A 15,192-nucleotide genomic window follows, 5' to 3' on the forward strand; every position below is an offset into this window, starting at 1 on the left:
TCTATATTTGAATGTACAAGTGTAGTGTACGCTAGCATTTCAGAGGTATAGTTCCCCAAGTAAAGGTGTCTTTTAATAAATCCAAGTGCTTTTGACACTTCACTAGTTATGATATCGATGCGCTTATTCTAAGGCAAGTCAGAAGATAAATGAATTCCAAGATATTTAAACAGGGATACTTTTTCAAAGGGGACAGCTTGAATTTCATATTGACTCATTTCTGTTTTATGTGCTCTTGTAAATGTCATGGCCTTTGTTTTGGAAGTGTTAATTTGTATTTGCCACTGGTGACACCAAAATGTGATTTCATTAAGGTCCAACTATAATGACTTGTTAGCTTGGGTGCTGTCAATTTTTCTATAAATGTTGTAGTTGTATGTAAATAATCTTATAGTAGATGATAGACCATGTGCAATGTCGTTGATGTAAATGAGAAACAAAACTGGTGCCAGGATTGATCCCTGGGGAACACCAGACTTTACATGTGAAAGTAAAGATGCGTGTCCATTCACATGAATTGATTGGCTGCAGTTGCTCAGAAAATGATTTATTCAGCTTTTTTCCAAACCAGTGGCTACCTTATCATTATACATAGAGCCATCCAGAGTTAAAAAGAAGCCTTCCTTGTCAGCAACCGAAACACGCAATTTAGCTTCCAGATGCGTTTCAGACAGCATGAACACCGTTGTGAGGAGTGACCAGGCTATGTACAACAAAGGCAAGCTGAAAAAGCCAGTAGGCTTTTTTTGTGAAGCTAATCTGCGTGTTTTGGTTACCTTCGTGCTTCTTCGTTTACGTACTCTTCTATAAACATAATGCTAAAAAATACTCATGGACTTAATAACACCATATCAAGAAAATGAAATGAGAAGAGAGTGTGGTACTCTTGAATTGTCTGCAATAAGTGCATAGCGGAGGACGTTTGCAGCTACATCGCCAACAATAATAATAGCAGTAATATTATAAAAGGCAAGACATAGCCCAGCAAACCTCTTGTGATGGCAGTTCTAACATAAGCACCTAACTAAAAGGCCTTCAAGCCAAGCCGAAATTGTGGCCAGGCTAAATATGCACAAATTTACCGATGTAAGAAATGCTGTGCTTGAAAAGTCAGATATGCTATGTGATGTGTATAAGAAACATACATCAAAATAGGGCGTGTACCAACATGAAAGCTAAGGAATGCTTTAGTCAATAAGAAGAACAAGCTGCTGAGCGGAAATTTCCCTATTCTTGTTTACACTGTAGTCTGCCACAATTGTGACAACCCCTGTATCTATGAGATCTATGATTTCAATGAAAGAGTTAAACAACACTAATATGATGTCACCAAATCATGGGCGGCCTTGAATGCCCTCGCTGAACATGTGGAATATACAGGCTTTCAATCGGACTGGTCAAGCAACCGTGTTCTGGTCGAAGAAAACAAGCTTGCATCATGCCGGCACCTGGAATCTCTGCACATGCACACAGCTGCACATATCCTCAATAAGATTTATGGAACGCTGACCATATACTTTTGGTGCTTACATCACGCACCTAGTCATACTTAAATACGATGTACCTTTTTCATGGCTATCATTCAGAACAATATCGGGTGCCCAAGCGTCAATAAACTTTGTGTTGTTTTGGTCGGTATATCCTTTTGTTTCTACACTAAGAAGAAACAGTTATGCATTGCCTTTATTTCAGGCCTCTTCTAGCTGTTCACTGTAGTTGCAGTTGAAGGAGTGACCTTTTGAGTATTGATCATGGGTAATGCTTATTTTTGTGATGGTGGCACAGACTGCCGTCAGTTTCCATGAATTGGCCAGGTTTTACCAAAGTTCTCCCAGTTTTCCAGCAAGGCCCCAATTCCCCGACTTTTCCAGGTTGGTAGACACCCTGCACAAATAAAGATAGATGGCAGTTCAATCGCGTCCTGTGTTTCTTGTCTTATGCGTGTGTCATTCTGCACTTTATTACTTTGGGAGTACTTGTTGCTGGGCTGGTTGGTATAACATTATTAGGGGAAATTCTAGACGATGCGAATGTGTGGTGCAGTGTAGATATTTTCTGTAGTTCAGCTGCGAGTGACGCTCTTTTCCTGTGCTTTTTTTTTATTTTTCCTGTGGTTCTTAGGCATCTAGAATTTTCCCCCTTACCTTAATTACCTCACTGAAGCTATGTACCCTCTCACCCATTAACAACAATTGTTAAACTATTGTATGTGGCATTTTTGATGCAAATTGACCTTAGAGTATATCCTAGAGCTCCTCCAGGATCACCGGCTGAATGTGACAACCAGTTCACCATTTATTGGACACGAAGTGCTGACATTTTCAATATATCTGTTCACACAGTGGTTCACTGGATTCATGCAAGCTTAAAATATGGTGCTCCCACAAAGAAATTTTTCTGCCTGTGCTGTGACCAAGGGAAAGCAATGTAGACAATAACGAAAAGAAATCCCAGCTAGGCTTAGCGGTGCGATGCCTGCCTCAATAAATTATTGTAATAAATTAATGCAAGTGTGCTTATATTACCATGGTGCTGCCAGTTTATTACTACGTTTGATATGAACCTCTGCTCGCTCCACCATAGTGTTCCTGGGGGTGTGCACAGTCTTACCTCTCAGACAGCATAGCCAGAAGTAATTTCACTGTCGCAATCTTGAACAGGCATGCGACAAGCATGCGCCAGTGCAGAGAACACAAGAGAAGTGGTAACTGCTTACATGTTCAAGGTCCTATGCACGCACACCGGACTATGATTTTACAGTGTCTTACATTTTGAGTGGAGTATACATGGTGATGGCTGGAGCCATCTCTGTGGTCACCAGCTAGACTGTCACAATGTGCATATTGTTGCTTGAGACAACTGTTTGGGACAAAAAAGGGCACCGTAGAAAAAAATATTTTTAGGATAATGTAAACGCTTGTGGTGAGGAGACTCTCAAAAGGTATATGATGTCATCTTGCAAAATAATGTAAACGCTTGTGGTGAGGAGACTCTCAAAAAGTATATAGTGTCATCTTTCAATAGATAAGCAACATTTATACCTAGTTTATGTTAGTAGGAGCCTGCTAAACATTGGCCATACAAGCTTGTGGCTAGAGAAGGATGATGTCCAGAAGATACCCTCCTGAAATGTTAACCTGCACCATTCTCCTTTCCCCTTCTTGGTGCACTGAAATTTTTGCCACTAGTTCCTTCAGTGGGTGCTCTTGAAGGGCTTGTGAACAAGCTCACTCTTACCAGCTGCTTTTCCCAAGGGCCAATCCTGCTGTTGGAACTTGTTTGCTAGGCAGAAATTTTTAACAGGAAAAGGAGCTTCAATTGTTACACAAATAAAGCTACAGCATTGCAAGATTACTATGCTGTTATGTATACAGACATCCCACATACAACTCACTAAAATGTCACCAATTACCTCTATGGTGAGCCTGATTTTGCCTTAAGACAGCATGTAAGTTTCTTGATCTTATACTTTTTAATCAGTACATGAACCTTGAAAAAACAAGATCGTCACGTGCAGTGCATAAAACCAGTGCTTATGAACTGCAATGATGCCATCGGAAGCATCAGCAAAAGTAAATTCACCCTGCTAGAAAGGAAATTCTGTATGAAGCCTGTAAATGTACTGTTAACAAAGTATTCTCAACAACTTCATTACTTCTATTTCTGTAATTTGCATACTCCTGTCTCATGCATACCTTGCTGTCAAACCAAAAATTATTGACTTCTGAGGTGTTACTCAAGTGACCATGCTCATTTAACATACCTGCAAGCCTCAGTGCTTACATAATAAAATTGAAGACTTTGATAAAGTAATGCTCTCTGCTACTCACCCCTTCAAAAAAAATTTTAGCATCCCCTTCAAACCTGTTTGTTTAAAGACTCAACAGGCACAGTGACGTGACTCATGAAAGGCATTTCTGGAGCTTGTGGAGCAACTAAAATCTCTTTGGAGCAGCATAAAAGCCGCCTGAAGCTTTTAAGCTAGAGTTGTTGCATTACATGTCACATGGAACTAGTTCATGAACATACGCATGCATGTTCACTTGGACTTCTGCTCAACGTAAACGTAGATTTTTGCTTTTCTGCACACACCCCCAATTTATATCAAGCTACCTAGCACTTTCCGGGAATTCACATGGTATTTCTAAATGACTCTGGCTTTCGGTGATAGTTTAGCTACAATATTGAAGCACGGACCAGTAAGACTTTTTACGCATTCTGTTTCCTTTCAAAAAAAAAAGAGGTCCGATTATATTAGTGCTTTTATAAGTACAACCTAATCATTCAATGTGTGGAGAAGTGGTTGCTGTCATCGTTTATGCACAGAATTGTTAGGTTCCTGAGTAATGAGCGATTCATAAAAAAGGGTTTTGTAACTGGTCCTTCCTGCCCATTATTTATTATGGCTCGACAAAATTTGGTTATGGGGGAGTAAGTAGTTACACTTGGCAAACTGTTTGACATGTACAGTCGTCGAGGTCAAGAAGCCCAGCCGAGACATACCAGAATAGTAGAACACCTTGCCTTCTAGGAGAAGTAACAGTGATTGTACAGCATGCGGTACTCCTGATAAAATTTGCCCACTGTATGGACTCAAACCTTAACCACCCTGTATGAAATATTTTGAAAGTAAACTTTCACAAATAGGACCACAAATAAAAAAAATTAACTAAATGGTCGGTCCTATATGCAGGTACTAAATACTGTATTTTAATACAGTCAGTCAAGCACGACTGTTGTCCAAGCGCAACTACCTCATTATTACTTTTATCTGACATTAACCACAACAGTTAGAAACTATTTGACTGAAGTCATGTGGTAACTTTTGCAGTATAAGCGGGTTCAAATTGATAAGAAAGTTTGTGCCCGCAACTTTTTCAACTACATTGCACGTTCCTGTCCACTGTGATGACATCTCCAAATCGCAGGGGTAATGTACGGATTTCAAGTGCATGCCCTATACTTGCTCCCTGAGAGAACAAAACAACGAAGAGTGCACGCATGCTTGACACAAATAATGAAATTTTCGAAAAAGATGTTGCAGGTTTTGCCTCTTGGTGCAGGTCCCTGCAGGCACTTACCCAATTACCACCACATTTTGCCAACAAGTAGCCCCATGTCGGATTATAACCAGATTCCTCGAACCACCTTGCTCTTAGTTCTGGCACGACATAGGTTTCAAAGATATATTTCTTGCAAACTGTGCGTGTGATTGTAGACCATTCTTCAACGGTTATTTTCGTGCTTACTCGATAGGAAAACATGAGCTACAAATTTTCTAAGTTTCTAAAATATGAATGGTAATTGAATTGTGAATGATAATCTACACCCAGCCTTAGTATATATTTTCTTTATAATCATTTTCAATTTGAGGCATGGCACAAATTTCGAAGTACGACTGAAGCCTCTCATATGCATGTTTCGTTTATTTGAAGGTGCCATGCAACAATTTTGAATTAATACTGCAATGAACTAAAATCTGAATGCCTTGCGCATTGCCTGCCACAAAATGTATTTTACTAGGTAAATTGTTCTGGGCTTGTTACACAAGCTGAAATTGATGACGATACTGACTGCCCCATCGTCACTTATGAGATAGAGGATAGCACGTGAACAATTAAGGTGCACACACGAGGCCCAATGCCAGTGCTACATTTTCAATTTACACACGAGCGCGCGCAATATGTATGCTTTACCGCAATACACTGCATGCACTTCACCGCAAGGCACGACTGCCTTGCGGTACTGTTCAATTATTAAGAAGACGCTTAAGGTGGCAATTTTGAGTGGAGATTTAAAGTGCTCCCAGCATATTTTCAATTTTATTTCCTTTGTTTTTCTTTGTATACACCCACAAAAACAGACATAGCTTAGGAAACCGATTATCGTCATCGGCGAGAGCATATTTAAGCCACTTGGGAAATAACGTCGTGTGGACGTCTGCTAATATTCCATCGCTTCCAACTTGTGCATTTCGTATCTGTCTCACGCAGTTACGCAAGACGAAGCTTCAATGAAAGTTTTGGCACAAGCATACACTTCACCAAAGCGACACATCGATCCTTGCGCAACACACGCACTTACCAGAAATACACGTACGGCATACATCCACAAATAGCATAACACACGGTGTTCATGCTCGGGCAAGTCGTTACCACATTGCTTATAGACAGTATTATAGAACGAGACCACGTATCTATGCGCAGAGGCGGTTCTTGCGAATGCATACAGCTCCCGACCGAGCAAAGACCACGGAGGAATAACTACCGCACGGTGAAGATCCTCAAAAGTTAGTGAGGAACTTTACGGAACTTTAGACCTTTCGTTTTCACCCCCGAAACGTCCCCAAAAAATGTCCAACACTGCGATTCTGTCGCCGTTTATTCATACTTTTTAAGTCAAGTCAAGCCGATTTTAAGCGGCTATTAGGCGAACCGAGTGTTTCGGCTTTCAAAAGGTTTGGCCACCCGGTTAGGGTGGCTAGAATGGGGAGGTGTGATGACTGCGGCGGCGGCCTCTTGCCTAGCGAGACCCCTCTGCGCGTTCTCGCCGCTGGGAAGAAATTTGGCGCGTCAGTCTGGGGCGCTGTTGGCATGTGCCGACTGTGAGCATGTGTTGCTCGTGTCTCGTGGGTGACGGAGCAGTGCAAGTTAGCTGTCGCTGTTCGCGAAGTACGGCCTGCTTTTTCTATCGCTTCCCGATTTATTGAAGGAGATTATGTCAGTGGTTGTCGTCGATTTTTGAACCGCTCTGAAGAATGCCGTCGACGGAAAAAAAAACAAAAAACGCAGAGGTGGTGCTTTGTGCCAGGTTGCGACGCCGGCTACAAGTCCTGCGGTGAAATACTGTCTCTCTTTCGTGCACCTGTCCATGAGGATGAGTTTGAAAAGTGGGCACGTGTCATACCAAGGGCCGACAAGCCACTGCAAGAGAATTCTGCAGTTTGCGAAAGGCATTTTGACCCAAGGTACGTATGGAATTCGCACATTGTCTAAGCATATAGAAAAGTTGAGGTTTCTACAAGTTAACACACTGACCCGGTGTGACACACGGGTCATGAGCAGCAGAAGTGCAGTGGAAAGAGCCAGACTAATTCAGATCATCGGTTGTTCTTGTACTTACATTGGCATGTTGCTCCACGTGGGCGCGTTTTGCGTTCTGCCTCCATCGACCCGCGGCTAGATGTGTGTCACCTAACGCTGCAGCACATGTATTAATTATTGTTTCGTTGCTTGGAAATCTGAAGTGTCTTCATTACAGAGGCTACGCTCACTTTTTATTATGTTTTCAGGTTTATCATGAGACACTACGTGCACATTGTGAATGGAAAGGAGGTCCATATACCACGCGATGTGCCTGCCCTTAAGGAGAGTGCTATTCCAACAATTTTCCCGAACCTTCCAAAGTATATGACGAAAACTCTGCCAAAAGAGAGGAAGAGGAGAATGGGACAGGGCTCTTCCGTGCCTGCAAAGAAGAGCCGCGAGGACATTGACGATTCAGAACGCGAATCGGTTCAGCTCATTCTTCATGCCGAACTGGACATAGTCAACGATGAAGTACCTCGGAAACACTTCATTTTTGGTCTTCGACTACCATCGGAGTATTGGTCACGTCAGACATTCCAAAACAAAAACATAGCGAGTTACCAAACAGCTGAACATCATAAAAGCAAAGTACCTCCTGTTGCCTTCAACAAGATAGCTGTGTTCGAAATTGGAGAGCGAAATTCACCCCCCTGCACCATTTTCCTGGCTGGCCACCTTCACTGTCAGCGCACCGTTGAGTCTGAGGAAGAGGCCCAAGAGCTTCTGGTGTATGCAGAAAAACTCTCTGTGTGTTGTGGAGTAGGAAATACCAGCGAGCTTAAGCGATTAGATGTTTCTGACTGCACAAAATTGTCAGCAAATGGCCTGTTCTCCGCTGTGTGTGATGGATCTGTGTCACAAGGTATGTTGTGTTTTGGTACATACGTCTTGGACATCACAACTGTGAAAAATTATTTCATACACTTCACATGTCGCCCATTTTGTTGTTTCTTCCAGGTATGCCGGCCCATATGCCTCAGCGGTGTCTGAAGTGCAGAAAAGTGAGGCGAATCCTCAAGGCGCGTTTGCTGCGCTTAAAAAATAAGGTGCGACGCCCATTGGTAAAGACAGCGGGAAGGAGATTGAAATGTGACGTTCGCAGTTTGAGGCGGCGGAGTAAGAAAGTGCACACCCTTCATGAGGTCGTACGAACGTTACGACAAAGGAATTCCTCTATCAAGGAAAACATATTTGAGGCAAAGGTGCTGTATTTTTACATATTTAGCGTCATAAATAAAGCTTCCTGTTTCGTGCATTTGTTTCAGATCAAGCAGCAGTATGCAGTCCGAGCATGTTTTGAGGCATTGAAGCGGAAATCCATGCGAGGATATCGATACGACAAAGCGTGGCTCTTAGAGTGCATTGTTTTAAGGATCAAGAGCCCGAGCTTATACGAGCATCTCAGGGCCCATAATATCCTTATACTTCCAAGCTGTTTCTGCCTCCAAAAGTACATCAAGGTATACGATTACATTTTTTTCTTATTCGGCATAATTTAATCATCCTCATCTTGCATTCGCAGGCCTTCAAGGCATCTTGTGGCTTTAGTCGCAAGCTTCTTGAGTGCGTGAAGGAGAAGGCTAGTGAAATGAATGAAATGAACAGACATGGCGGCCTCGTTATAGACGAGACGAAACTTTCTACACACCTGGACCTCAAGTCATCCATGGATATTGAAGGCTTCGTAAACCTTGGACAATTTACTGGAGCTCAGGACAAGCACACAAAGGCTGATCTTGGCTTAGTCGTCAAGTTTCAGCCTTTTGTGGGCAAATGAACGCAGATAATTGGTAAATAGCATTTATCAAAGTACTGTTATTTTCTGTAATTGCACTCATACCTGCAGTATTTTTTTTCTACAGGGGTCTTTGCTTCGAATGGAAATGTGAAGGCGCCAACGCTAACAAGATAATTTTAGAAGCAGTTCTTCTGTGCGAGAAGGCTAATCTTTATGTGGACTACATCTGCACGGACGGCGCGTCATGGAACCGTGCCATGTGGCACAACATGGGTGTTCATGGAAATGCTAAACATGTACGATGTAAGGTTACACATCCATGTGACGACAAGCGCTTCCTCCACTTTATTTCGGACTTCCCTCATCTTGTGAAATGTACGCGAAACATCATGGTTAAGCATGGCTTCAACACACACAAGGGCCGAGTAAGCATGTTATTTTATTCTCATAATATTTTGAAATGTTGGGTACCTGGTAAAGCTGGTTTACGAACCATTGTGAATTCTTGCAGGTTCTTTGGGAACATGTGGCAATGACTTGGAAGGTCGACAGCAGTCCCTTCACATTGAAAGTTGCACCCAATTTAACACGTTCTCACATATATCCTAGTGGGTTCGAAAGATGAGGGTCAATCTGGATTTTATATTTTCAGTAGCGCAGTTGAGCACGCGATGGATTTTCACAAAGAAAAAATTGAGCAACAGTACCCAAATCTGGAGCCAACAAAAGTATTTATCAACATGATGGCTCAAACAATTGACGCCATGACGTCGCGGTTTCCAGCAGAAGCTCTGAGGTATGTACACCAACTGGGCTCATTTTCATGTGAAGACGTGGCAGCACTAAAGAAACTGCACTTGACAACATGCTGGAATTTCTCGACCAGTGGGAGGCCCATGTAGGAGGGCTCGGCTTCCTAAGCAAGAGCATGGCAGAAGGTCTACGTGTGACGATCCACTGTGTGAAGGACCTACTGAAGTACCTCACTGAAATGGTTGGGTTTAGGTTTTTGATGACCTCTCGTCTCAGTCAAGACTGTTTGGAGCGTTCCTTTGGTATCGTCAGACAGGCCAGTGGAGCTAACGATCATCCAACTCCTGCGCAGTTCATTATCATAATCAAGTCTGCTTGTGCATTTTCCGTCCTGTACATTGAAATACGAAGCATATAATCCAAAGTATCAATTTTTATAATTTACATGCATATATTCAGGTGCATAAGCTTTTATAGCTTGGCGAAAAGCCTTAAGGGAGCAAACGCATTTCTTGGATTTTTGGAGGCCCTGCTGTCCGAGGACCATCTGCTGTCTGAAAATGAAGCACCAGCTTGTGACGACGTTACACTACCTGTCGAAGCAGCAGAGGTTGCGATTGACCACGCTGACTACGTACGTTGAAGACGCAGTGACGACCGCCTCACCTATTATATTGCAGGATATGTAGCCAGGAAGCGGATCTTCTCAACCCAATGCGAAGCTTGCAAGGATGTCTACCTCGTGACACGTGATAGTGTGACGGACCGATTGCCAGCAGAAGCGTGTAAAAAGTGGGACATGGGAGGCCTTCTTTACCCCTCTGTCCGTCTATATAGTCTAATCAAAACCCTTGAGGATATACTAACTCGTGCATTTAGAACCACGCGCTTGCAGACCAAAGTAGTGAAGGATTCCTTGCACTCCTGCTTGACCCTTTGCCAGTCTGTACTTTTATGAATGAATGCCCCAATACCACCCCCCTTTCTGCTGCCTTCTGTTCTATTACAATATTCCCACGCGTAGTCCGGATTGTTCGGAGGTTGTTCCATGTCCCTGAGATGTGTTTCTACAAAACCATATACCATCGCCCTCTCTTCCCTTAGCTGTTCTTCTATCTCTTCCCACTTCAGCCTGTTCCTACCACCCTGCATGTTAATATACCTATGTATGAATGGGCTCGGCGCTCGTGGCTACGTCTATTTATGCCCTTGACTCTACCTGTCTTAGACATTGGTGCCACTTTGGAATCGTACCTGTCCATAACACCTGCCGAAGAGTCTCCCTGGTTGTTTTCCTCGTTACTAGCTATCCTGCACCCCGAAGGGCTCGCTTGCCCCCCAAAAAAGCTACTGCGCGTCCTGCAAGTCGCCAACCCACCTCATGACCTAGCCGCCCATCGAAGTGAATCCTGTCTCGTTGAAAACCACCCCACCTATGCACCTCTCTGTTTATTTCCACCACCTCAAAGCCTTTCTCTCGACTCATCCGCCATATCTCTTGGTTTGCGTTGACAACCACTCTTTGCAGGTTGCTATCACGCACGGGTACCTCCGGTATCGTGCATATCACTACCTGTACCTTAGGAGAAGTGGCGCGCATGTCATAGACGCCTTTCGCCAGTGTGGATGCTAGTCCTGTTGTATGTTCATTTAAGACATCGTTTAAACCGCCTGAAATCATCACGAGGTTTCGTCTATCAGCTGTAGTTTTGAGTTTTGCGCTCGCTTGCCTCATGAGGCTGAATGAATGGATGGACATAGCTGTACCCTTTAGATCGGGCGGTGGCTAGCGCCACCAAGGCGTAATACCTAATGAACCAAAAACTATATTTATTTTTTTTCTTAAAAAGTGAGTTTGAGGATTCATACTTTGCAGTGAAGAGTTTAATTTTCACTCGTGCCTTGACTTTAGCCACCAATCAGATAACCTCCTTCTAGTTAAGTCTACCCGCTTAAAGTGTATTTTGCCCTCCCGGTCCCTAAACCCCAGTGCTTTGAAAAACTCTGCGCCATCATCCTGAACTATAGGGCGAAGCCCTTTACAGAACATTATCAAGTGTTCGGCAGTTTCTTCTTCCTCTCCACACGCACTGCATACTGTGTTTACCCCTTCGTATTTGGCCCGATATGTCTTGGTTCGCAGTACTCCCGTCCTGGCTTCAAACAGTAGAGAACTACCCCGAGTATTATCATAGATCCTTTCTTTGGCAATTTCCTGCTTAAAAGTTCAATAGATTTCTAGGGCGGACTTCTTAATTATGCCAATTCTCCACATGTCAGTCTCTGTTTCCTTCACTTTCTTCTTAACCGATAGTTCTCTTTGCTTTGGCCACCTGCTGTTTTCTAAGTATTTGCTAGTCAATTTCCTGGTTCGCTTCCTCCATTTTGTATCGACGTTCTTCATGCACAAGTAGCTGAATACCTTCCTAGCCCAACACTTCTCCCCCATTTCTCTCAATCGCTTCTCAAATTTTATCTTGCTGCTAGCTTCCCTGCCCTCAAATGATGTCCATCCCATATCACCTTGTACTCCCTGATTTGGTGTATTCCCGTGAGCTCCTAAAGCAAGCCTACCTATTCCACGTTGCTTAATTTGTAATCTTGCTTGAACTTCTGATCTCATGCACAAGACTGCATTGCCGAACGTCAGCCCAGGAACCATGACCCCTTTCCATATTCCTCTCATAACATCATACCTATTGTAATTCCACAGTGCCCTATTTTTCATGACTGCTGCATTCCTGTTACCTTTAGTCGTCACGTATATTTCGTGTTCCCTCAGATACTCGGTCCAATTGCTTATCCATACGCCCAGATATTTGTATTTATCTGTTATCTCTAGCGTGACCTCCTGTATTCTAAGCTCACTACCTTCGTTGTCATTGAAAATCATGACTGCTGATTTTTCCTTACTGAATCTAAAATCTAACCTATCTCCCTCATTACCGCAGATGTCCATCAATCTCTGCAAATCTTCCTTGTTGTTGGCCATTAGCACTATATCATCTGCGTACATTAATGCGGGTAGTGCCTGATCAATAAGTTTTCCTTGTTTGACTAAAGAGAGGTTGAAGCCCAGTCCCCTTTCCTCTAATTTTGCCTCTAATCCTTGTAGGTACATCATGAATAATAAGAGTGACAGAGGACACACCTGCCCAATCCCCCGTTTTACCTCTGCAGGCTTGGATACCTGTTTTTCCCACTTTATAACTACCTTGTTACCTTTATAGATACCCTTTAAAAGATTAGTGACTACATGTTCCACGCCTAGTGTGTCCAGTATTCCCCACAATTCCTCTTGAACCACGCTATCGTACGCTCCCTTGATATCCAAAAATGCTAGCCACAGGGGCCTGTGTTCCTTTTCTGCTATTTCGATACACTGCGTCAGTGAGAACAGATTCTATTCCAACCTCCTGTGTTTCCGAAATCCATTCTGCAGTTCCCCCAGCACCCCCTCATCCTCTATCCACGCCTGCAGTCTTTCCTTTATAATTTGCATCGCCAGCCTGTAGACCACTGATGTCACTGTTATAGGACGGTAGTTGTTTATGTCAGCTTTGTCCCCCTTTCCTTTATAGATCATGCTCATCCTGCTAAGTTTCCATCCATCGGGAACTTCACCATCGATTATTATTGTGCTCGCTGCCTCTCTCAAAGCCTGCTTAGACTTCGGAACTAATGTCTTTATCAGCCTAATTGGAATGCCATCTGGGCCTGTTGATGTACTACTAGGAACCCTTTTCTCAGCCCTTTCCCACTCTTGTTGTGAAAATGGAGCCATTGCACCACTTGATTCGTCCTTGTCTATTGTGGTGCATAAAGTACTTCTTTGTTGAAATTTTTCTGTCACCCTTGTTCCTATATATTAAATGGCTTCGTCCCCTTCTAGCCTGGCACCTTGAGCTGTAGTTATAAAACTCTGCTCTAGCGCCCCCACCAACAGCGCCCCACTGGCAGCGCCACCGCGCGGCAGGAACGCGCTTTTGGGCCAGCCTCCGGAGGCCGGTCATCACACCTCCCACCTCCCCATTCTAGCCACCCTAACCCGGTGGCAGCAGACGCGGCGCTGCGTTAGAGTGCCTCGAGCGTGCAGCGGAGGCTCACGAGCGCATCAAGTCATGTCACACGTGAGCCATGAGCGCTATCTGGCAGTTTCTTGTGGAAAACAAAGCGCGTGGCCGTGCGCGCCCGTCTGAGAAAAGCATTGGAAACATTTCCCGTTCCGTGCAAGCGTTGCATGGTAAGCGCAGCGTGATAAGCACTACGGTCCTTAAAATTACTTATGTATGCATTTTCTAGTAAGAGATGCATATGCAGAATATATGCGTGTTGTTATGGCGCCCAAGACATGCGTAATGATTGATTTTTAATTGACAATTGCACAAGCATGAACGCTGAACCTTGAGCGACATTGGTGGTCGCTGCGGATGGGGTCGGCCGTTTCAAGTACCCAATGGCGGTGGGGTAGCCAAACAGACAAATGTACAGGCAGACAGACACATCAAAATTTTTGCGTCGAAGGTCCCCAAGAAAGGCTATCAAACAGACAAATGTACAGGCAGTCAGACAGATGAAAATTTTTTGCGTCGAAGGTCCCCAAGAAAGACTACCGTCTTTTAAAAAAAACTGCCGTGAAGTGTTGGTTTATCTCAAATACCGATCTGCTTCTCTCCGCATGGAGATGCTCTTCATTCTGGTCACGTGCGGGCCACGCTGCGGCTTTGGCGCAGAGGTTGCGCAGAGGACATTGCCGCGCGCAACTTCTCTTGCCAGAAGAATGCTCAAGCCGAAGTAGACATGCTTTGCAAGCTGCGTGCGAAATTGATTGACTCGTTGCAAAGCAAATGTGTGCAGACGTGCATCACCAATTACTTCAATTAATGACGGATGTCCTGTGATTTGTGAATAATTGTAAGTATCCTGAAACTTTCCCTGATTGATTGATTGATTAAAACTTTATTTTGGTCCTGAGAAGATGCCCCCTCGTGTGCTAGCTCAATGAACATGTGCCACTGCATGGGGAGCCCTCCGTTTACTTAGCTTTCATTAATTCAAACTTTTTTTTAATTCGAACAAATTTTCAGGCCCCTTCGAGCTCGAATTATCGAGATTCGATTGTATATTGGCATACTTCATCGTGTAAAGACACATACATATGTAGATGCTATACATATATTGACACTTGAAAGCACGTGAACATGTGTGTCAGTTACTTTAAAGTGGTCTCGTTAAGTGTATGTGCTCGAAAATACTAAATCGAGGTGATTCTGCAAAAGATTACCGCCCTTTTCAAAGCGTGCCCGAACGCTGTGCTCGAAACCCATCTCTCAGCGTTCCTCATTTTTGCAGATGTCCACGTCTCACTTCGTTCTCTGAACTGCGCGAAATGTGATCTATTCGTTCACACACACAAAAAAAATTGAAGAACATAGTCATTGAACAAGCGGCAGCAAAAGCGTCACAAAATTGGATGTGTTTCCTTCCTGATTACACCGCGCAGCAGGCACTTTGAAGCAGCGAAGGGATAGGCCTCGAACTGGAAGTACCATAGCAGACAATGTGCCGTTTTTCTATCCATCTATTGAGAGAAGCAGTCCTCTACTCTTCCCA

The 15,192-nt window shown here is 43.7% G+C and overlaps 1 protein-coding gene and 1 long non-coding RNA gene across 2 annotated transcripts; one reads left to right on the plus strand and one right to left on the minus strand.

Annotated features, from left to right (window-relative positions):
* Positions 1 to 1,665: 1,665 nt before the first annotated feature.
* Positions 1,666 to 6,403, minus strand: LOC142818078 (uncharacterized). Its single transcript, XR_012895545.1, has 2 exons — positions 6,085 to 6,403; positions 1,666 to 1,884 (listed from the first exon to the last, which is right to left on the minus strand). It is a non-coding gene; the product is annotated as an uncharacterized LOC142818078 (long non-coding RNA).
* Positions 6,404 to 7,643: 1,240 nt separating this feature from the next.
* Positions 7,644 to 9,723, plus strand: LOC142818081 (uncharacterized). Its single transcript, XM_075896333.1, has 6 exons — positions 7,644 to 7,950; positions 8,046 to 8,290; positions 8,354 to 8,548; positions 8,611 to 8,878; positions 8,951 to 9,622; positions 9,658 to 9,723. The coding sequence occupies exons 2-4, from the start codon at positions 8,048 to 8,050 to the stop codon at positions 8,863 to 8,865; spliced, it is 693 nt and encodes a 230-aa protein (XP_075752448.1). The 5' UTR covers positions 7,644 to 7,950; positions 8,046 to 8,047; the 3' UTR covers positions 8,866 to 8,878; positions 8,951 to 9,622; positions 9,658 to 9,723.
* Positions 9,724 to 15,192: the final 5,469 nt, after the last annotated feature.

This window comes from Rhipicephalus microplus, chromosome 5, assembly GCF_043290135.1.
Source record: "Rhipicephalus microplus isolate Deutch F79 chromosome 5, USDA_Rmic, whole genome shotgun sequence".
Taxonomy (NCBI): Eukaryota; Metazoa; Arthropoda; class Arachnida; order Ixodida; family Ixodidae; genus Rhipicephalus; species Rhipicephalus microplus.

Excerpts from the sequence above, each read along its gene's own strand:
- LOC142818081 (XM_075896333.1), top strand. The coding sequence starts at position 8,048 with ATGCCGGCCCATATGCCTCAGCGGTGTCTGAAGTGCAGAAAAGTGAGG. Across the intron at positions 8,291-8,353 it reads AAAACATATTTGAGGCAAAG|ATCAAGCAGCAGTATGCAGT; the intron begins GTGCTGTATTTT and ends CATTTGTTTCAG. Across the intron at positions 8,549-8,610 it reads GCCTCCAAAAGTACATCAAG|GCCTTCAAGGCATCTTGTGG; the intron begins GTATACGATTAC and ends TTGCATTCGCAG.